This window comes from Hyaena hyaena, unplaced genomic scaffold, assembly GCF_003009895.1.
Source record: "Hyaena hyaena isolate Hyena2069 unplaced genomic scaffold, ASM300989v1 scaffold_7, whole genome shotgun sequence".
Lineage (NCBI taxonomy): Eukaryota > Metazoa > Chordata > Mammalia > Carnivora > Hyaenidae > Hyaena > Hyaena hyaena.
Window position 1 is genome coordinate 2140077 of NW_024080639.1, and position 23836 is coordinate 2163912.

General features: G+C 41.8%; 1 protein-coding gene and 1 pseudogene across 4 annotated transcripts in view; one reads left to right on the top strand and one right to left on the bottom strand.

The window, feature by feature from the left end:
• RBL2 (RB transcriptional corepressor like 2) overlaps positions 1-20424 on the bottom strand; it is a 52331-nt gene extending 31907 nt beyond the window's left edge. Inside the window, exons 1-8 of one of the 4 annotated variants that reach the window (XM_039241422.1) lie at positions 20046-20417; positions 17177-17307; positions 14194-14394; positions 11040-11104; positions 7233-7361; positions 2995-3155; positions 2838-2902; positions 2026-2212 (exon numbers count right to left, since the gene is read on the bottom strand). In XM_039241422.1, coding sequence (XP_039097353.1) covers positions 2026-2212; positions 2838-2902; positions 2995-3155; positions 7233-7361; positions 11040-11104; positions 14194-14394; positions 17177-17307; positions 20046-20285 — 1179 coding nt within the window. In that variant the 5' untranslated portion in view covers positions 20286-20417. Of the gene's footprint in view, positions 1-2025; positions 2213-2837; positions 2903-2994; positions 3156-7232; positions 7362-8801; positions 8919-11039; positions 11105-14193; positions 14395-17176; positions 17308-20045 lie in introns of those variants that run through there. The other 3 variants (XM_039241413.1, XM_039241405.1, XM_039241432.1) reach the window with 3 other exon arrangements.
• On the top strand, positions 4474-5348 carry LOC120237945 (annotated as a pseudogene).
• Positions 20425-23836: the final 3412 nt, after the last annotated feature.

Here is a 23836-nt window from a genome sequence, read left to right on the forward strand (position 1 = left end):
TCTCTAAACTGCCACCTCAACCTGTCTACTAGGATGCCTAAAAAAAAAAATCTAAAACTAACATACCATCATAACCCCAACTCTGAGTTTTTCGCCTGAATACCTGTCAATAATAAATATTCACAGAATGCCTACTATGTACCAGGCACTGAACACAGCACTGGTCACAGCCCTCATGAAGCTTAGATTTTAACGTAGGAGACGCGTAACAAACGATTCTTTTTTCCTATCTTTGTATATATCCATCTACTTACTGTCAAACAAACAATCCTTTCTACCTACCCGCTTACCTAAGACAGTGACAAACACTAAGAGGAACACCAATCACCAAGTGAAAGGGGAAGGAAGCGCTAAAGGTTGGGGAGGATGCTAGTGGTTATCACTCTACGCAGTGGTCAGTCTCTCAGACACCTGAACGAAGCGAGGAAGTAAACCACATGAGTATCTTGAAGAAACATGTTCTGGGTAGAGGAAACGGCGAGAGCAAAGGCTTTCAGTTGGGGTATTATCTGAAGGAGAACAGAGGTCAATGTGACGTGAGCGCAAGGGGTGAGGGGGAGAGTGGTAGGAGATGAATTCAGAGGCGGCGGGGCTACATCCCTGAAGACCTCAGAGGCCTTTGTAAGGACTTCAGCTTTTACACCATTTATGCAACTAGAGTCATCGCCATTTTCTTTCTCTCTCATCCTGGATCTAAGCCATCCGGAAACCCTGCGGGCCCCGTCTCCAGTCCAGCCCCAACACCACCACTGCTCTGATCTGAACCACCACGAGCTATCACCAGAACCAGTGCAACAGCCTCTTAACTCCCTATTTCCACCCTGCCCCACCAAACACCCCCTGTGTTTTCCATAACATCTTCCTAATGGCTTTCCTCTCAATCAGAGCAAAAGCAAAAATTCTTACTAGAGCTTCCAAAGCCCTGCAAGGCCCAGCCTGTCCCTTGTGACTCCCCCCCCACCTCACTTTTCCATCATTCTCTCAGTCACTCTAAGCCTACCACACAGTGCTCTCATTTTTCCTCCAAAAAGCCAATCATGCTCCTCCCACAAGCCTTGGCACCTGCTATTCTCTGGGATTCAAACACATTTCTCAGCTGGTCACAAGATTTGCCTCCTCACTGCACATCTCTGTTGATGGTACCCCCCTCGGAGACACCTTTCCTCACCGCTCCATCCATAGCAGCCCAAGGCCCACCCACTCTCCAGTCTCCCCAGCACCCTAAACTACTACCCTATTTTACTTTTCTTCATACACCACCATCCAACATCCTATATATTTACTAGTTTGGTTATCTATTGTCCATCTCCCCACAATGGAATATAAAACAGGGTACTCATGGCTATTGCGTTCACTGCTATATCCCAGTATCCAGGACACAATCTGGCATACAGAATGCCTTTAGAATATTTGCTGAATGAGTAAGTAAGCCAGTACTAACCAGTCTGGTCTTACAGGTGAGTTACCCCTTGGAATTATCCACAAGCCTCTGGAGGCATCTGTCAGAGGCTGTGTATTTTCTGTGAACATCACACAATAGAAGGGAAACTCTTAGTCTCCATCATCCTAATTGTATGCATGAAATAACACCATGATCCTGAAACTCAGTTTAACGGAATTTTCCTAAAGACTACAGATGATCAGTTTCTCTAGTGTCAAGATGAAGGTACCATTCAGGTCAATTGACATTTTCTAAAATGCTTACTACGTTCGATAGGTAAAGGCTGTACATTACTGGCCCATTTTGTCAAAACTAACAGTTATATCAGCATGGTATATCCACTTAAATTTATATTAAATGCTCTTTCTCTCAGATCCAACCGAAAACTCTGAAGGTTGATGCTAACAAAAATTAAATCAGTAAACACAGAGACAACATTTTCAATTAAGGATGACAGGATTTTGCTTTTTCATACTGGAAGAAGTACAACACACACACACACACACACACACACACACACACACGTTCCAGAACCACACAGAGCCCTTCAGGCATGTCTGCTTTCCTGGCAGCAGACAGCTCACCCTGTCGAAATGCTGCTGCAGGATGGCCTTCATCTGCGCCCTGTCAGCAGCCTCTGCTCCTGGACCAGAGTTCAGACACCGTGACAGAGTCCCAATTTCCTCTTCAGCATCCTCTCCGAGAAATATCCTTTCATCTAAATTCCCAACGGATAAGACATACTCCTCGTAGGCCTTATTGATGGCTTTACTATAGGGAGAAGAGAAAAAAAGACAAGCAAAATGAACACTCACAGGACTACCATTTCAGTTAGTGTTTGAGGCCACTTAATTTGTTCATTTTTTTTTTATTTACTAAAAGTTCTAATAATTTTGTGAAGGTTAAATTTCAGATCATGGTTAATTACAACTGAGGCGTATAAAATACACGCTTGCTACACTAGGCTCACCCTTCAGACAGTGAGTGTATTTTGCTGACAGTATATTGGTGAGGGTGTACCGACCTGCCTGGTAAGTGCAGCTTCTGGTGAGACGCTTAATTATCTTTCCTAGTGCTCTAGGCACCTTTGAAGTCCTTACAACTTCTACATCATCATCATTTTGACCTATATAGTTGGCAAAAGAATTTCTTTATCTCAAAAATTATTATCCAAAAGCTTAACTGTTGAAGCTTTAAAGAACAGCCACACAATTTCCAGTAAATTTAAATCCGTGTGCTTAGAGTAACAGTTGATGGATTTTATTGTTTTCCTATGTTCTCCCACAAAATGTATTCCAAGTTTCCAGGGTACAAACAATGAAGACACTAAACTCTGAGGCTTTCTAAGTACACAATTTACAAAATATTAAAATGGCCTGATAACAGAAATACTCACAAACTCTCTGCAAAGTTCCCAGGTTCTAAAAACCCTGTAAGATTTTCTTCTTTTCCCTTAAGGAGCTGTGATGAAAGAAAAGGTCCTTAAGTCATTACATTAAAACAAATCTTTCCACAGAAAATATTTTCACATAGTTTCTTTACTACTTACAAACCTTTTTTTCATAGAGTTTCCTAATATAGGGTTTCCAGAAATGTTCCTTTATTCCCTTTGCTTCCAAAACGAGGCCATCATGTAGGGAACAGAGCTTCTCAATGACACAAGGTGGGTCCGAGGAAGGTTTAGAATCCTTAGCATGAAAATCTTCAGATAGGCCTATAATGAACAGAATCACAGAACAGAGAGATCAGGTAGCATTCAACAAAACAAATCATAATAAACCAAAATACAAATAGTCTAATCAGCCTACGAGTTAGCATTTGAGCATATTGGAAACAGTGTATAGGGGCATAATTTGACTCTAAATATACCTCTAAAATAGCAAAGACAAAAGACAACATATGCAGTAATCTCTTCAATATCATCCTTAGCAACATACTTATGGCTATGTGTCCTCAAGCAAGGGAAACAAAAACAAAAGCAACTACTGGGATTATATCAAAATAAAAAGCTTTCGTACGGCAAAGGAAACCATCAACAAAACAAAAAGGCAGCCCAGTGAATGGGAGAAGATATCTGCAAATGACTTATCCAATAAGGGGCTAATATCCAGAATATATAAAGAATGTATGCAACACAACACCAAAAAAGGCCCCAAGCAGTCCAATTAAAAAATGAGCAGAGGACCTTAATAGACGCTTTCCAAAGAAGACATCTAGATGTCCAACCGACACATGAAAAGAAGCTCAATATCACTGATCACCAGGGAAATGCAAATCAAAACCATAATGAGATATGACCTCACAGCAGTCAGAACGGCTATTACCAATCAAAAAGACAAGAAATAACACGTTGGGGAGGATGTGGAGAAGAGGGAATCTCATACGCTATGGGTAGGATAGTAAATTGATGCAACTACTTTGGAAAACAATATGGAATGTCCTCCAAAAATTTAAAAAAGAAATACCATATGATCCAGTAATTCCATTGGACATTTACCCAAAGAAAATGAAAACACTAGTTTGGAAAGGCCTATAGACCACCATGTTTACTGCAGCATTATTTACAATAGCCAAGAGATGGAAGCAACCCAAGTGTCCATCAATAGAGGACTAGATCTCTCTCATTTTCTCTCTCCATCTCTGTTTCTGTCTCACACAAACACATACACTCACACAAGAATATTACTCAGCCATAAAAAAAGAATGAGATCTTGCCATTTACAACAACATGGGTGGACTTAGATGGTATTATGCCAAGTGAAAGAAGTCAAACAGTGATAGGTACCATATGATTTCACTTACATGCGGAATTTAAAAAGCAAAAGAAATGAAAAACAGGCTCTTAAGTATGGAAAACAAACTGGTGGTTGCCAGAGCAGAGGTAGATGGGGGGAGTGGGCAAAATGGATAAAAAGGATTAAGAGTACAAACTTCCAGTTATAAAATAATAAGTTGCCCCCCCGCCCCCCACCGCCCCACTGGAGTGTTCCTGGGCCTGCTGGTCTGTGGTGAGCCCGTCTCTGTTCTACGGGATGGGGTTTGCTGTCAGGAATAAGGCTTGTATCAAGAGACACCAAGTGAAATTTAGAAAACGACAAGAGGGCAAGACTAATTACTATGCTTGGAAGCGCTTGGTAATTCAGGATAAAAATAAGTAGAACACATAAATACAGGAGGACAGTCCACAGAGAGATCAGAGAAACATCTGTCAGATTGCTAACGCTCGTACAGAAGGAAATATGACGGCTTGTGCAGCACACGCTTGTGAACTCCCAAAGAGCGGTGTGGAGGCTGGCCTGGCAAAGTGTGCTGCAGCGTGCTGCATGGGCCTGCTGCGGCCTGCAGGCTTCTCAGCAGGTCTGGCCTGGGCAAGGTCTAAGGAGGCCAAGTGGAGGTGAGTAGAGATGAATACAGTGTGGAAAGCATTGATGGTCAACCTGACGTCTTCGCCTGCCACTGGGATGCAGGGTTTGCCAAAACTACTCCTCTAAATAAAGTTCCTGGGGCCCTGAAGGGAACTGTAGACGGTGCCTTGGCTGTCCCAAATGGTACCAAATGATTCCCTGGTTGTGATTTGGAAAGCAAGTAATTCAGTGCAGAAGGACAGCGGCAGCACGTCATGGGTCAGAAAGTTGCAGATTATATGTGCTGCCTAATGGAAGAAGATGAAGACACTTACAAGAAACAATTCTCTCAGTATATAAAGAGCAAAGTAACTCCAGACATGGAGGAGATGTGTAAAGCTCACACTGCTCTGGCAGAGAATCCAGTCTAGGAGAAGAAGCCTAAGAAAGAAGTTAACAAGATGTAGATGTCTCCCAAAATGTCTTTTGCCCAGAAGAAAGAGCAGGTAGCTCAAAAGAAGGCAAGCTTCTTTAGGGCTCAGGAGGGGGCCACTGAGAGCTAAACCAAACCACAATTTCTATGAAGGTATTTCAGATAAAGACAATAATAAACATATTCACTAAGTAGCTAAAATAAATGAAGAAAGGGGCGGCTGGGTGGCTCAGTTGGTTGAGCATTTGACTTCAGCTCAGGTCATGATCTCCCGGTTTGGGAGTTCAAGCCCCGCGTGGGGCTCTGTGCTGACTGCTCAGAGCCTGGAACCTGCTTCGGATTCTGTATCTCCCTCTCTCTCTGACCCTCGCCTGCTCGTGCTCTCTCTCTCTCAGAAATAAATAAAAAACATTTAAAAAATAAATGAAGAAATAAAAATAAAATAAAATGTACGAGGCATAGAGATGAAAAGTACAACATGAGGAATGTAATCAGTAATACGGTCATAACCCAGCAAGGTGCCAGATGGTGACTACACTTCCTGTGGTGAGCGCTGAGTGATGCAGAGTTGTCGACTCACTATGTTGTACACTTGAAACTAATGTGACAGTGTATGTTAACTGTACTTAAATAAAAATAAATAAGCAGTAAATACAGATAAAGTGTATCACTACTCAAAAAGACTTCAGTTAATTATTTATCTGGAGACAGTTAAAGAAAACAAAAGCTGAGGTAACAATTTTAGCATATTGCTAGAAGAGCTAAAAAACATGAAAAATAAAACTTTGCAAATACGTCTGACATTCAAATAAAAAATACAACTTTGAAAAAAGTACTATTCAAAGTATATACTATTTCTATACTTTCATTTCATTATATTAGATGTAGTTAACATATTGATTTACAGCTTATGCTTGCCCAAGACTCAGGATAAGAATAAATAAATAAGGGGCGCCTGGGTGGCTCAGTCAGTTACGCGTCTGACTCTTGATTTCGGCTCAGCTCATCATCTCACAGTTCATGGGATCGAGTTCCGTGCTAGGCGGCTCTGGACTGACAGCACGGGGTCTCTCTCTCTCTCTAATAAATAAATAAACTAAAAACAAACAACAACAAAAAAGAATAAATAAATAAGAGGAGAAAACCAAAAAGAAGCCACTGCATAGAAATATAAAAGGGAGTTAGGAAGGAAAGGAGACAAAGGAGAGAACGTGAAAAACATTAAATGTACGAAGCAGGAACAACTAAGTAACTCCACTAACTTTAAATATCTACCTTGGGGTCACCTGGGTGGTGGCTCAGTCAGTTCAACTTCTGACTCTTGACCTTGGTCCAGGTCATGATCTCATGGCTTGTGGGATCAAGCCCAGTGTCAGGCTGTGTACTGACAGTACGGAGACTCCTTGGGATTCTCTCTCTCCCTCTCCCCCTGCTTATGTGTGCATGTAATATTTATAATATTAATTGTAAGTTATAATTTGGTCTCTTACTGCATATAATACATAGAAATAACATGGCCTTAAAGCTCGATTAAATGTATTGCCAAAATAATCATTCCTATTCATCTTTTTAGTTTAAGAGCTAAGAATTCATTTTACTTATTCACAACCATACCGACTCCTCTTCTGTAGGAAAAAACCTGAAATGAAGATCATTTCAATAAATCCATTTTGAGCTCCTACTGTGTGTCAGACGCAAAGCTTGGCAACGTAGAAAAACAACATCAGTTTAATGTGACTTTGCTACTGTAGGTTTTTAAATCCTTCTTGCTGTTTCAGAAATTTCTCAACTTGTCATGTAAGACTTTACACTTTGTAATGTTTGCAACTGTTCTTTCCATAAATATTTTTACAGGGGTTTAAGTAATTATGAGTACTGTAGATTATGATGATGGAGCTTTTCAAAGCACTTAACGTCTCTGATGCTAGGAAACCTGTGGTATATGTACTGCTCCCAAGAATAAACACAATGTAGAAATGTGAGGTTTCTAATAATCTTTGATTTACACACTTACCTTTAAAATTAGGGTTCACAAGTTCTTTACGGTTGGAACACTGAAGGGCATTTCCATAAACCAAGTCCAAAGCACACAGCAGAAGATGATAAGAATTGACCAAATCATCACTAATCATGGGGAAATTGCCTATAGGAATACAAACAGTTATCAAGTAAATCTGCATCAACTTTACAATGGTTTAAACATAACGTCTCCCTTTAATTAAAATGACATTATACACGCACCGTACAACACTTGACTCGAAAGCTACATAAAGTGTTCTGGCAAATTTGCATTTTGAAATATTACTCTTAAAGTCTAATAAATTTCTGAGAGTGTAACTAAAACCAAAACTTTACAAAAAATGACATTCATTCACTCAATCCACAGTCATTCAACAATCATGAAATCCCTAGTAGCAGACTAAAATTTTATCACTGCTTTTCTTTGAAAATTCTAAACAACTTCATACATATCTCCAATGGCAGCAAATTCTTTACTGTGAAAATATTCTTCTGTTAAGAAAATGAGTAGATATTATATACCCAAAACTAATATGTTACCTATATTGAAATTAAAATTTTAAACTTAACTAATTAAAAACAAAAAAACTGAAAAAACTAAAATGAAATGAAGTGAAAATGAAAACACAATGGTTCAACATCTTTGGGTCCAACATCTAGTTTAAAAAGCAGTTCTAAGAGGGAAATTTATTAAAAAAAAAAAAAAGCTTAGTAGAAATACTTAGGACAGGAATAGCTGAAGAGTGATTTTTTCATGTATATACTTTAAAAAGGCCAGAACCTATAATCAGACTCCTAATAGTAACATTTGAAAGATTTTCTAATAGTAATACAAACTGATACAAATTAATACAAAAGGACCACAATGAAAGGTATTTAAGTCTAGAGGCAATATCCTGGAAATAATGCTGATGCTTAGTAAACAAAGAAAAAAGAAGCCCAAACTCAAACCTACAGAAACATGTCATTTCTGAAATGCTAGTTTACATCTAACACTAAAATCAGTTTTTATAGGCAACTGAACAGTTTTATTCTTAAAAATTAAGAAATATATGGGGCGCCTGGGTGGCTTAGTCGGTTAAGCATCCGACTTTCGCTTAGGTCATGATCTCGCGGTTCGTGGGTTCAAGCCCCGCGCCGGGCTCTGTGCTGACTGCCAGCTCAGAGCCTGGAGCCTGTTTCAGTCTGTGACTCCCTCTCTCTCTGACCCTCCCCTGCTCACACTGTTTCTCTCTCTCTCTCTCTCTCCTAGAAATAAATAAAACATTAAAAAAAATTAAGAAATATCTCTAGAGTTTTTAAATAACTTTGAGCATATCCCTTTTCCCATGAAACACAACATATAAAGGCTTCCTAGTGATTTTACATCACATGAATTCAATTTAAATAGCTCACATACATCTGAGGAATTATTTCTAAGCCTCCACATTTTTACACTTAATGCCTACCCAAATGCATGCAAACACCCACCCACCCACACACACACACACACACATACACACTGCTTTGTTTCAGGCTTTTTTCTTTTTTTTTCTCCTTTCCTCCAAAGAAAGTTACCACTTACCTCTGCATATCAGGATAAGTCTTTTGTATAGAGGATTCAATGAATCAATTTAAATGAATTAAAGAGAAAAAAATACTTTTCTGTTGCCAGAAAAGTGAATGATAATTAACAGGTTAAGTGTTGCACTGATAGAACCAAACTAACTTGCCTGCTTCCACTATAAAGATTTTTAATATTAAAGGAGCCGGTTTCTCAAATGTAAGACAGGAAGGGGCACCTACTGGCTTCAAGCTACAAAGCCCGTCACACTGACAAGCCTAAACTTGTCACTGGTGTGTACTTGTCATCAAGGGAAAAACAGCAGCACAGTAACTTCTAACAAAAAATGCCCCCACGGGTCAGAATCTAATTTAAAGCCCCTGGCTGTCCCAACGTGACAGACTTGGAGTTTCAAATCCTGACTTTAGAAAGAAATGTCACTTTGCAAGGGAGGTAGGGTGTCTTTCCAACAACAAAGATTACTTGTTTAAACTCCAAAATTGGCATATTTATCAGGAATGAGGAGACTGGTAGATAGTAAAACAGGAAGTGGCACCAATCGGTCTTCAGGCCGCAAAGCCCTTCATGATGACAAGCCCCAACTTGTCACCAGTGTGTACTCGCCATAGGAAGTCAACAAGGGTAACAGGCACAACCCTGGCTTACCTATCAGGAACGACAGTCTGGGATGCCTGTATGCTGCAGAGAGAGTCACGGGGAAAGGGGCGATAAAAGAGTACAATACAACTCTCCCCCAAATAACTAAATCGAGACCTGAATAAAACTAATTAAATCTTTCCTTTATCAGAAAAGATCGTAGTGACTCATATGAGATCACAGCGTTGGACTGTCAGGAGACGAAGCCTCTTCAGATTAAATAATTACAGGCTGAATTAATAACACCACTCCACCATGGAGTTAACTGCAGAGACAAAAAATATGCCACCCAGTTGATCGAGAGAGACCAAAATGTAAGTAAGGAAAATAAAATTCTTTTAAAATAATTTCTATCGTATCAAATACACTCATTCCCAGGGACACATATGCCATCAAAAGCATAAACAAAAGAGATAAAAATCCCAGAAGTCAGATACACTTGCCCACAACCTAATGGCACGCTTAGTATCATATATACTACCAGCGGCGCAAGCTAAAAGTGGCAGCGAGGGCTAGTGGCCATGAGGAGAGCAGCTTATATGCTCCTACACCGCCTTTTCGTGCCATTTATCATAGTACCTTTATCTCCACTAGAGAAACACGCCAGCGTGATGGAAAGCAAAATAACTAACAGTTTATTTTTGGCAGAAGAAAGACTTTTCTTTTCAATCAACCACGTAGCTCAGGGAGGAAGGATGGGCTGTCACCTAAACAGCTAGAGACGACCAGCTATAACCAGACACACCAAACCCGGAGACCCATGGAGGGACACATCCTTGCTCAAGGGCCTTCACATCTGGCATGAAACCAAGAGCTAGATCTGGGTTCAAATCCTAGCTCTGTTTCTAGCAGTGAATTTGGGGGCCTCCATTACCTAGTCTTTAAATAATTTGGGCTACTTGAACTAATAATGAAAATCTCTTACATTTATGAAATTCCTTCCAGCTCTATGACCCTTTGATGATAACTTTGTATTTTATGGGGCTTGCTGAATAGCAAAGGCATTCTACAGAGTTTATGTAATTAATATAATTGTATTTTTTCTTCTTCTTTAGATTACTAAGAATCATTTCTGCATAGAAATATAGAGAGGACACACAAAAATATAAAAACATATTTCACTGAAGACAGACCTCGGGTAAGTTAAGGGAGATGAGAGGGGAGAGAAAATAAATTGTATCCAAAGGCACTGGAGCAAGTGTATTTATCTGAACAAGATGCAAAAAGTCATCTGGACTACACTAACGGTGAGCAGTCACCCTCAACAAAGTTAAGACCCAGCTCATGAAAGATACAGCTCAAGATACCGATACAAACCACTACTGTGTTTTCAGTCCGTAATTCAGAAGAATAGCTCTGGATGGAAAAGATGTTATGTAGGAACAGATTAAAAGGATTTTCCATTTAATAAAAGAAGCTTTGGACATTATAAACAAATTCAAAAGACTTATGAAAAGACAATACTTAAAAAACGCATCTGAGATTCAAGCCACTGAGAAATTTTTCAGTTGAATCATTTCCTGATACACACTGCAGATGGACAAAAGTAGTACCTGAACATTTAAATGAGCTAACATCTGGATAAATATTACTCTGTCTTACCTTTTGCGTATATAAAAAGCACCCAACAAAAATGGAAAACTTCGGACACGGTACAGGGCTGTCGCCTGCAGGGGAGAAAGAGAGTTGTGAGAGAACAGAAGAATTCAAAAAGGACATCACAAATGACTATAAATGAGGTAACAAACAAAGCCCACAGGTAAAGGGAGTCATAGGAGATTCACTTCACATGAAAAATGTGAAAGAAGTTCTGCTCCAACCAAACACTGGTAAGGACGGAGCCGGGAAGAGAGTTCACCGCAGAAAGAAGAAAAGTCTGAAGAACTATAAAAGGCTTTCAAGGTCAAGACCGGTAAGGTAGAAAATGCGGAACAACAGTTCTTTTGATGACACCAGCAAGGCTCATGCTGCTGTAGGACCCGTGTATGCCCTCAGACAGCTCCCCACTTTCCCTTCATCGCGGCTAGTGGCCTGTCAACCCTCGCTTCCCAAAGACATTCCAGGTTATATCGGGTCACAAAAGGACTACTTCATGTAAATTCTAGGCTTCCCAGAATTCCTTCCTCTTTATCCTTAAGACTCTCCGTGACACTTTGCCAAGCTGTCTGCTAAAGGGAGTTTCGGACTTGTTTTCAGCTCTCGGCTTTTCTAGCGAAAGCTCTGCCACTGTTGAGAGAAGACATCTGCTGTCTCCACATCCCAGCGAGGAGCTCTGAAGGGAAGAATCAGGAGACTGGGGTTCAGTTCTCCCACGGTCTATAGCTCTGCACGCTTGCCCCCATGTGCCTCGGTCTCTTTATCTGCTGAACAACTAGTCTCCTTGCATAGGAAAAGGTTTGTACTTAATTCAGCAGTCCGTGGCAAGGCTTAAATGTCAGTGCCCTGCTTTTAAAAATGGCCTCCCTACCCCAGGCACATAACTATCCAGACTTGATGCCTACCAAGATAAAAATCAGGTTTTTTTAAACATTTTTTTTCTTAATTTGAGAGAGAGACAGAGACAGAAAAAGAATGGGGCAGAGGAGCAGAAGGAAAGAGAGACAGAATCTCAAGCAGGCTCCACACTCACTGCAGAGCCTGATGGGGGCTCGACCTCCTCAACCGAGAGATCATGACCTGAACCAAAATCAAGAGTCAGACAGGCAACCGACTGAGCCTCTCAGACGTGCCTCTTTTTTAAAATTAATCATTTTAAAGTCAACCTTTTTAGCTTAGAACCCAAGCCACTCTAAACACCAAATCTGTGACTCAAGCGCCCTAGAACTTACCCTTACTGACTTTACTCAGCCAGTTGCCTCTTACTTTGCCACTGCGCTGTATACCTCCTTTATCCTGTACGAAGAAGGCTCCATCTACAGCTCCAGAGTCACCCATCAAAATCCTGCCCATCGTTCCTTCTTCCATGGAGCTGTACCCGAGCGGCTCATGCGCAGTGCTTTAATGTTGCCTCAGAAGCTGTACGTTTCTGTTATCTTTCGCATTTATGCATGCCTCCTCTCCACAACTATACTGTAAGCTCTCAAAAGACCTTGGCTGTGGGTTTTTGTTTTTTTCAATACTTGTGTCCTGTGTCATCCCTAACGACATACTTCACACACTAAGTTCTCAATATGTACCCAGTGACAAACTTTCAGAGACTGGTATGTGTGGGGTATAGTATAGAGTCGTGGTACAGCACAGGGGTTCTGCAAGCGACTACTGGTGTCAATGACAGCTCCACACTTACTGTGTGATCTTGACCAAATTACTTAACCTCGTATGTTTCCCCGCCTGTGACAACAGCATCAACCTCAGAGAGTTGTCGTAGGGATTCATTCAAGTAATACAGCTTTAAATCCTCAACAGTTCCTGCCCCATAGTAATGCTCAGTAAGTGGAATACATTATCATCACTATGAGCCAAGAGTACTAATAAAAGTATACAGTATATTTTAAACTTTTAAAAATAAAGTTATCTTCTAATTTTCTTAACCAGAATTAGGTACTATACATAGCCTAATAGACATCAAAGGAAGCGCAACCTAAAATCATTTTCTACAACACTCCAAAGAAAGAAGATAACCTACATCTTTCTGTAAATGATCACATCAGCCTCGCTCGGATTTAGAACAAAGCATCTATTCAAACTGTATTTAACTGTACAGAGTCAACTCTCCGAAATCACAAGCAAACTGGACCAGCTGCTTCCCTATCAGAGGGGTCAACTATACAAGAAAGTACACAGTTTGCTTGATTTTTAAATTGATTTTTGCCCCACTTTTCTTGTCAACATTTTTCTAGTTCTATTTTAAGAACAACTTCCATTTCTACCTTATAAAAAAGGGTTCATGATAAAGGTAGAGGATTTGGATCCCGTGACCGCCTTTATCTCTCAGGAAAGATGGGAAACGCCGAGCCAGAATGAGGCTACAGATTTTGAAGACCTACTCAGAAAGCACAAAGTCATAACAGTTTCTTTACCCCTATTCTCCCGCTGTCCAGCCTCTCTACTCTTGATTGGTTGCAAACATCAAAATACATAGAGAAGCCAGGACGCAGGGGATTATTGCCTACTACATCTGACATAAAAGTCAAATAATAGAAATAGTTGATATTATACAGAAAATAATAGTAACAGTCAACATAACCAATAACATCAAATTAAGGAGTGGCTAACTGGTGCAAATACATAAGGTCTGAGGTCTGCATTTTGGGTTGCTTAAATGAAAAGGGAGAGTTTATAGAAAGAATAATCCCGTGCACTTTGCAATATGAAGGAGGCCAAATTCTTCACGGCTAACATACAATGAGAAGGAAAAATCATTATTTAAAGAAAGCCACCGGAAAGAAAGATTATTTATGAAATCACAAATGTTTTTTATAGACTAGCAAAATATGCTGAGAGACACAAACCGAGCAAAACTGCAGGACAGATTTTTAAAAATGTGTTTTTCCTGGGGCGCCTGGGTGGCTCAGTCAGTAAAATGGCCGACTTCAGCTCAGGTCATGATCTCGCACTCTGTGGGTTTGAGCCCCGCATCAGGCTCTGTGCTGACAGCTCGGAGCCTGGAGCCTGCCTCGGATTCTGTGTCTCCCTCTCTCTCTGCCCTTCCCCTGCTTGCTCTCGGTCTCTCCCTCTCTCAAAAATAATACACATTAAAAAATACATATTTAAAAAAATGTGTTATTCCTGACTAACAAATATAAAAAAGACATACCGCTGCTTTCTTCCTCTCTGTTGACGCGGCTGCTCCTCCTGAGGATATTTAAAAATGTCCTGGAAAATGGGTTCATATTTCTTAAAGATTACCGCTGACACAGTGAAGTTTCTTTCTAGCCTCTCAGTACGCTCTCTGAAATGTGGGGGTAGATTCGCCATGTCTTCCCACTTCTTCATCTTGTTAAAAAATTCAATTAAGCTGATATTAAAAATAAACAATGAGATATTTTCAAAATCAACACAAAGGTAGGCTACACAAATATCACTAAACCAAAGTGAACTCGTTACATTACTTTTAGACAGTGATATAAGATCCCAACTCATGCCTCTGACTAGCTTCGTGTCTTACCGACTGGTGTATTTCTCTGATTTCCCTAATCTACTTCTTTTCAGAGATGGCCTGAGTTTTTAAGTTATGAAATAGATAAAAATACAAAACAAGTCATCAGAGGAATGCAACCAAGACTCATAGACCCAACTGCCAGATTTAACAAACATTAACATATTGAATGAATTGTCATGTTCGCTTCAGGTTCAACGGAAACAGCCAAATTCTCATTTGTACTCCTCCCCAAACCCAGGGCCCCCTTTTTTCCCCCTAAAGAGGACTACCATTCTCAAGTGAGTCTGAATCCTTCCCACCCATGTGTTTATATACTTACTGCTTAATGCACTTACTATACCATCTATATATATCCATAAACAGTAAGTAGTATCATCTTTATGTGTGGTTTTAAGATTTTATACGAATTGTATCACACTGTAAATCGCATTCAGCAACTTGTTTTTTCATTCAATGTTTCTGAGATTAACATTAATAAGTGCAGATCTAGTTCATTCATTTTAATGGTTAAAAATATTCCTGCATATGAACTACCATGACTTTTTGCTTTCATTCCCCAACCAGTGCAAACTGAGGTTTCTAATTTTACATTAGAAATGTAATGTAATGTAACGAACACATTCTTGCACCAGGATGTAAGAGCTTCCTTAGGGACTATGCCAAGATGCAGAATTGCCAAGTCAGAGAAGGTGCATCTTCAACTTTCCAAGAGACCGCCAAATTTGCCACTCGAGTGGCCGTGCCAATTTACAGTCTCCCAGTGCACACCAGCAATACAGACTTCCTGTTTCCCTACATAGTGACTAGAGCTGGTTTTATCAGCCTTCAAATTTCCTTGATCTAAAGAGAATGACAGTTACCCTGCTTTGACTTTGAACTTCCTTACTGAACTTGTTTATATACATCTATCAGCTATGTGAGTTTTGAGCTTTGTGAAATCACATTCTTTCCCCATGTTTTAGTACCCATTTAGTTGTCAATCATGCAACCATTCGTTAGCAGTTCTTTATATAATTCTGGACACGGATCTTTTGTTCTTTCTACATATTGTAAATATCTTTTCCCAACATACTCTTCGTTTCTAATCCATTTTAGTCCAGTATGGCAGAAAAGTAAATAATCTGAACCCAGGGGTAAAATTTAAAGATAGAAACTGAGTTTTTGAAATGGAAACACAACTGAAGCCTAGGACTAGATTACTTGCATTAAAATGTTGGGTAAATTCAATTTACTATGGTTTATGATGATTCCATAATTTGACCTTTGCTCCTAAAGTTCCTTGTCTGTCACTTAACTGGATCACCCTGCCTCCATTTTTCTTCTCCGTAATGACCGTACTCTTGCACCTTATTTAAGTCCACTTCTGCAGGTGTGCAGACCAGATGTTCAACTCTTTATGCACTGCCTCTTGTTCTTAGGCCTAAATACAACTCGGGACGGAGTTCAAGGTTAAATAGGCTACAGCTAAAATATTACATTTCTTGTTCATTATTTTAATAGTAAGTGATTTTTTTAAAACATCAGGTACATAAGTGTTGACAGTGTTGACAGTGGCATTTCCCCCACAAACTGCCAAATATCCTTTTCCCACCAATCTTTAATAAGCCATAAGAGAAAAGTCACCCAAAAGGCACAAATAATAAATGTAATCAATTACACAACAGATAGAAAAAACAATTTCTGCCTCTTCTTTAAAACATGATTTGACCCTTTCAGAAACTGATCATAATAGTGTTGTATACCAGCCCCCCCGCCCCAACAGCAATTGAAGAAGTATTTACACATTCCATATATATTAAGATACAAATCCTGGGCATGTAGTTCTAAGTTTAATACCATATTTTATTTACCTTTACAATTCAGAGTATTTCCTAAAGTTTCTCTAATATCCTTATTTAGAATTTTCCCAAGATCATACAATAATAAGTCCTAACCTTTAATAGTATACTCTTCATATAAGACTTCTGTTTTTAAAGTTTATTTATTTATTTTCGAGAGAGTGAGTGGGGAAGGGGCAGAGAGAGAGAGGGAGAGCAAGAACCCCAAGCAGGCTCCACACTGCAAGCGTAGAGCCTGATGCGGGGCTCAAAACTCATGAACTGTGAGACCATGAGCTGAGCTGAAAACAGGAACTGAGGGGCGCCTGGGTGGCTCAGTCGGTTGAGTGTTAACTTCGGCTCAGGTCATGATGATCTCACCGCCGTGGATTTGAGCCGCGCATCGGGTTCTGTGCTGACAGATCAGAGCCTGGAGCCTGCTTCCGATTCTGGGTCTCCCTCTCTCTCTGCCCCGCCCCTGCTCATGCTCTGTCTCTCTCTCTCTCTCTCTCTCTCTCTCAATAATAAATAAATGTTAAAAAAAAAAAAAAAAAAAAGAGTTGGGCCCTGGACCGACCAAGCCACTCAGGTGCCCCCGTACAAGTCTTAGTACATTAAAATTTCAATACTTTTCACGAAAGAAGTAAAATATAATGGATACTAACTTAGATGTGATAAAGGAAAACCATGACCTAGTCTCTAAATCCAGCACTCTTTAGGTACAAATGCCCTGGAAATGATAAACAAAGAGAATTCTATCACCATGATTTTTGCGCTTTTACATTTGTTACACTCTACTTTTCAAACTCGGACATAGTTACCTCTGCTCAGAACATCGCAGGATTCTAGTTAAAGACACATAGTTTCCTTCAACCGTCCCTTTGCTTACAGTTGGCACAGATTTTCTGCAAGCCACATATAAGGCACATGCTAACCAGTGAAGGTCATTTCCCTGTAAGATAAAAGATTACTGAGTTTTAACTAGTGAGCTAGATATACATTTCAATATAAAAAACTCTGATGATTAAACTGAAAAGTGCTACTTTTCCATCTGTGGGAAACTGTTTTCAATGACGCCTCCATTGCCTGTGCTCTCTTATACTGTGACACTGACAATTTCACACTGGGAGATAGCAATCTGTTCTGTGTCCTTGTTTTCAACTATCTCAACCAGGAGCATAGCAGAAGATGATACTATGTAACTTGCAAGATCAAACAGGCAATAAAGATTCTACCTGGCTCAGCTCTCAGTTCCTGTGCCTTGGGGCGGGGGGAGGGAGGAGACCTTCTGTGGGACAAATGAACAGTCAGCCTCAATTTCCTTATCGGAGGGCTGCGAAACAGCATAGGAAATACAAGAAATCAAAAGATAAAATTCTATAACCGATACTCTGTATTAAATATCATACGAGCTTTATTCTCCACGAGACTGACATCGTCCGTTATCTTACATCACCCTGACTATAAGCTCCAGGAGTGCAGGGAGTTTTAAGTTTTACTCACTGCTCTATCCCCACCGTCTACAACAGTATCTGGCCAAGAAGAGGCAAAAAGAAAAAAAAAAAATTATAAATGAATAATCATCCATTTGCTGGGTAAACTGAGCTAAGAATCTGAGATCCAAGTCTTAAAAAAAAAAAGACCTGAGTAATCAAACGTGTTTTGAAAAATAATATACTGGGGCCCCTGGGTGGCTCATTCAGTTAAGCCTCCGACTTCAGCTCAGGTCATGATCCTGTGGTCAGCGGGTTCAAGCCCCACATCGGGCTCTGTGCTGTCAGCTCAGAGCCTGGATCCTGGTTTGGACTCTGTCTCCCTCTCTCTCTGCCCCTCCCCCACTCATGCTCTGTCTCTCTCTCTCAAAAATAAACATTAAAAAATTTTTTTAATCTTCAAAAAAAAAAAAGAAAAAGAATATACTATTATTTGCCACTTGCTTAACTAACACTGGATTTCACAGAACTTAACCCCTGTGAGATGAGATACCTCAACTATGCGGTGAGAATACTTCTACGTAATGAAAAGATTATCGTAAGAATAAAATAAGAGCTTCTTTGGAAGCACTTATGCCCATAACCAAAGAGCCGCAGGAACCACGGACCACAGAACCCCTGAAAAATAAATAGGAATATGGCCTATGCAGCCACATCACCTAAGTATACGAAAGAGCTCTGCACACTCTAAAGAACAAGCACTGTCCACGACAAAAACTACGCATTTTTTAAAAAATATTTTTATTTATTTCTAGGGGGAGAGAGAGAGAGAGACAGCATGAGCAGGGGAGGGTCAGAGAGGGAATCACAGACTCTGAAACAGGCTCCAGGCTCTGAGCTGGCAGTCAGCACAGAGCCCGACGCGGGGCTCGAACCCACGAACCGCGAGATCATGACCTAAGCGAAAGTCGGATGCTTAACCGACTAAGCCACCCAGGCGCCCCAGAAACTACACATTTCTTATCAAACCTCCAAATCAACGCTGTGACGTAGGTACCAAGAAATTCAAATTTACATATCACAGAATTGAGTGGTTAATTGTCCAAGGTCACCTAGGTCAGTCAAGCTCTATAGACAGCATATCACTCGGCCTTCCCCCCCACTCGCACCCCCCTTTTTAACTACAGGGAGAAGGAATTGAAATAAAATTCTATTCATGCAGGAATAAAAAGGAACCTCGGTGAGTCACACACTATCAGAAACACCCTATTATAATTAAATGATACTTTGGGGAGGCCCTCCCCTTTTGAGCCTATCTGCCCTACTCTTTCCACAAACTAAAACATGTTGTTCCAGAAAATCACAGCCTCGGGCTCCACGCCACACACAAGCCAACAGCGGGTAAACAAGCCACACTTCCGCGTCACTTCCCATTGGTCCATAAAGGGGAGGTGCCTACGGGGTCGAGCCTCACTGGCTAGAATGGCCATTTTTCTCAGCGGCGAGCCCCGTCCAGAGAAAGGGACACAACAAGCCTAAATCGCAGCGGCTGTGGGGTCCTGTGCAACGTCCGGGGTGACCAAAAGGCCCTCAAGGCTGTCGCAGCCCCAACTTCCTGGGGACAAATGCGGGCGTGTGTCTCTATCCAGGTAGGCAGAAAGCCCGTGTCGCTCGCCCGAAGGAAACGAACACGGTTTCCGCACAAGCACAGCCCCCGAAACTTGACAACGCGTCTACCCCACGGGGGCGAGGCGGGGACAAAGGCACTTGGGGACAGCAGGAAAGGAAGGGACAGAGACGCCTAGCAGCCCAGGCGCTAAACTCGGGTTACTCTCCGCGGGAGCACGGCCAAAAGTCCCCTCCCCTCCTCCTCGCGGTCTTCACAACCGCACCTGTTCATTCGGCCAACAAGGTGGCTGTGGTTTTTGCCAATCGTGGTCTCAGCACGCGGGGCACGACCTCAGCCCCGCGATGCCGCTTTAGGGCAAGAAATATTCCCCGCTCGGAACCCGAAAGAGAACAGCTGCGAGACGGGGGTCACTCTCTGGGCCGCTAGGAGCCTTCCGACAGCCGGGTCTGCAGGACTAGGGGCCGCAGGGAGGACCCCCGCCGCCCTCCACGCTGGGAACCGGAGACCCGGGACCGGCCCGAGGGTCCCCGCCGGGCGCCCGACCCTGGGAGGGGAGGGGCCCACCCCCGCGGCGGGGCGCGGCAACTAGGCCCGGGAAGCACCCCCGTCTCCTCCCCGCCGGCGCACCTCCAGCGTGTAGCTCTCGCTCATGTTCCGGTAGCTGTCCCAGGCCTCGGCCCGCGCCGCCTCGTCCATGTTCAGGCGGCTGCACAGCTCTTCGAACCGCTGCAGGGTTTGAGGGGCCGGCGAGCGGGCCAGCTGCGCGGCGTCCTCCGCCTCGCCGTCGTCTTCCTCCTCCTCATCCGAGGCTCCCGCCGCCGGAGGAGGGGGCGGGGGCGGCGGCGACTGGTCGCCTCCCGACGGCATCGCGCACCCCTGGGCGGCCGGTCCTCAGGTGAGCTGAGGGCCCGGGCCCGCAGCCATTCAAACCGCAAAGCGCCCGCCCGTCGGCCGTCTGCACCGCGACTGCGCCGCCACCAAGGAAGCCCGACCTCAAGTAGGCACCCGTAGTTCTGAGCACGGCCTGCTGGGACATGTAGTTCGGGCCGGAAGCCCACGGAGGTCAAAAATCATACTTAAAGGGGCGCCTGGGTGGCTCAGTCGGTTAAGCGTCCGACTTCCGCTCAGGTCGTGATCTCACGGTTCATGCGTTCGAGCCCCGCGTCCACTCTGTGCTGACAGCTAGCTCAGAGTCTGGAACCTGTTTCAGATTCTGTGTCTCCCTCTCTCTCTGACCCTCTCCAGCTCATGCTGTCTCTCCTTCTCTGTCAGAAATAAATAAAAACATTAAAAATATTTTTCTTTAATCATACTTAGTAACTAAACTCCTGTTGTGTTATTTGGGCTAAAATAAAAGAGGCTTCGCTACGTTTTAAGTAGGCCCCCATGCTGAGACCGTTCAGTAGAACCTTACTGAAGAGAAAAAACATCGACTTCTGACGATGTGTCTAAGGTGTCTCCAAAATTAATCCTCAATATCTGGATGTCCTTATCCTGAAAATAAGGATAATAGCAAGCAAGGAAGGACTTTCTCCTTCTCTCTCTCTCTCTCAAAAATAAATAATAAACATGAAAAATTTTTAATGTGTGTCTGATCTGGAAACTTTTGATCATGTCCCCCTAAAAGAATTACCTTCTAGCATATTTTAAATTTTTTTTAACATTTATTTTTTGAGAGACAGAGCCTGAGTGGGGGAGGTGCAGAGAGAGAGAGAGAGAGAGTCAGAGATTCCCACACAAGCTGCAGGCTCTGAGCTGTCAGCACAGAGCCCAACTCCAGGCTTGAACTCAGTAACGATGAGATCATGACCTGAGCCGAAGTCAATTGCTCAACCAACTGAGCCACCCAGATGCCCTACCTTCTAGCATATCTTAAAGTTGACATCTAAAATATTTCATTATAAGTTTGATCAGGTGTAACATCCAACATGTAATTATAACCCTTTTAAAATAAAACTGTTACTAAACTTTAAATATATCCAATGAACTCTAAGTATCATAACAATTTGATACTATCAACACTTTAAAATAGATGAACAAGGGGTGCCTGGGTGGCTCAGTTAGTTAAGCATTTGACTCTTTATTTCGGCTCAAGTCACGTTCTCACAGTTTGTGGGTTTGAGAGCCCCACACTGGGTTCTGTGCTCAGTGCATGGGGCCCGCTTGGAATTCTCTCTCTCTCTCACTCTCTCTCCCCCTCCTCTGCTTGCAGGCTCTCTCTCTCAAAATAAATAGATAAACATTTAAAAATACATGAACTAGTTCTTTAACAATTAGAAATTCTATATTGTTCTTTTCTCTCCTTTACCTCTATTCCCATTCCAACAAAATTTTATCTTAATATGTTTTGTGCTTGAAAGTTCTTTATTGATTTATTTCATATTTACTTTCAGGAAAACCATACATACAAATGAACTTTTTCAAGTATCCTTCTGTTTATTCTTTTATGGCAGATTCATCGAGGTATAATTTGCATGCAGCAAAATTTACTCTTGTAAGAGTACAGGTCTATTAATTTTTTTTAATGTTTTATTTATTTCTAGGAGAGAGAGAGACAGTGTGAGCAGGGGAGGGTCAGAGAGAGAGGGAGTCACAAACTCTGAAACAGGTTCCAGGCTCTGAGCTGGCAGTCAGCACAGAGCCCGACACGGGGCTCGAACCCACGAACCGCGAGATCATGACCTAAGCGAAAGTCGGACGCTTAACCAACTAAGCCAACCGGGCGCCCCTAGGCCTATTAATTTTGACAAATACGTACAGTTATGCCCACCACAATCAAACTATAGAACATTTCCACCACCTGAAAAGTTTCCTACTGCCCCTTTTTGGTAAAGCCCTCATCACATAGCCCCCTGGCAACCACGGACCAATTCTCTGTCCCCATAGATTTTCCTATTTTCTAAAATGTCATATCAATATAATCATACACTAGATAGCCTTTGAGCTTGACATCTTTCAACTTAGCATAATGTCTATTAGATTCCCTCAAGTTGTCACATGTGCCAGTAGTTTGTTCCTTTTATTGATAAGTAGCATTTTATTGGATGAATGTCCCAAAGTGTATTTATTCATTCTCAGATTGAAGATATCTGAAGATATCTTGGTTGTTTCCAGTTTGGGGCAATTATGAGAAAAGCTACCATAACATTTACATAAATGGTTTTGTGTAACACGAGTTTTTCATCACTCTTGGGTAAATACCTAGGGGTGTGCTATGGGCTGAAAGTGTGTGTCCTTCCCTAATTCATATGTGGAAGCTCTACCCCCGCAATGTGATTGTATTTGGAGATAGGGCTTTTCATAGGTGATTAAGGTTAAACGAGGTCATCAAATGTGCGGCCTTATAAGAAAACCACATGCATAGACAGAAGAAAGGCCATGTGAACACAGAGGGAGAAGTCAACCTCACAGACTGAAATGGAATGCTACTCCTGGGTTATATGGTATATATTAAATTGTATAAGAAACTGCCAATTTTTTTCTTTTTTAATTTTTTTAAATGTATTTATTTCTGAGAGAGAGAGAGAGAGAGAGAGAGAGACAGACAGACAGACAGCGTAAGCAGGGGAAGGTCAGAGAGAGAGGGAGACACAGAATCTGAAGCACGGTCCAGGCTCTGAGCTGTCAGCACAGAGCGCGAGACGGGGCTCAAACCCACAAACCATGAGATCACGACCTGAGCCAAAGTTGGACACTCAACCAACTGGGCCACCCAGGCGCCCCAGCCAATATTTTTTTTTTCCTAAGGTGGCTCTATCATGTTACATTCCCACCCTGCTGGAAATTTAAGTTTGGGGATTAAGTGGTACCAACTTCAAGTTAACAAAATAAAAATAAGTCATGGGGATGTAATGTACTATGTAGGCAATATAGTGAATAATATTCTGATAACTTTGTATGGTGACACATGGTCACTAGACTTATCATGAGGGTCCTTTCATAATGTATAAAGATAGTGAATCGCTATGAGGTACTCCTGAAACTGATAGAATATTGTATGGCATTATTCTTAAATTGAAAAAAAAAAATCAATTTAAATGTATTTCCGGTGATCATGAGGCTAGAATGACTGTATCCCTTCAGATTGAGCGATCAGATAGCTGTTATGCGACTGTGGCTTCAACTGCATTTGCCCTGTGTTTACAAGTCCTCACAAGTGTTCAGAGAACCGTGTGTTGGTACCAACAGAAGCCTTGTGTTTTCAGCTTTCGGTCAAAGGCACTATCTACTCAGGGAAGGCTGAGCGGAATTTCTATTTCACCTGGGGCCTGAAGAGTCTCTTCTTGAGACCTGAGTTAACTAGCATGGTATTTGTGATGAATCCTAGTCAGGTGTTCGTGTCCCGTATGGGCTAATACTAGAAACCCAGCAGGTCTACTTCTTTAAGCCAACTTTCCCTATTATGAATGAGCATTTAT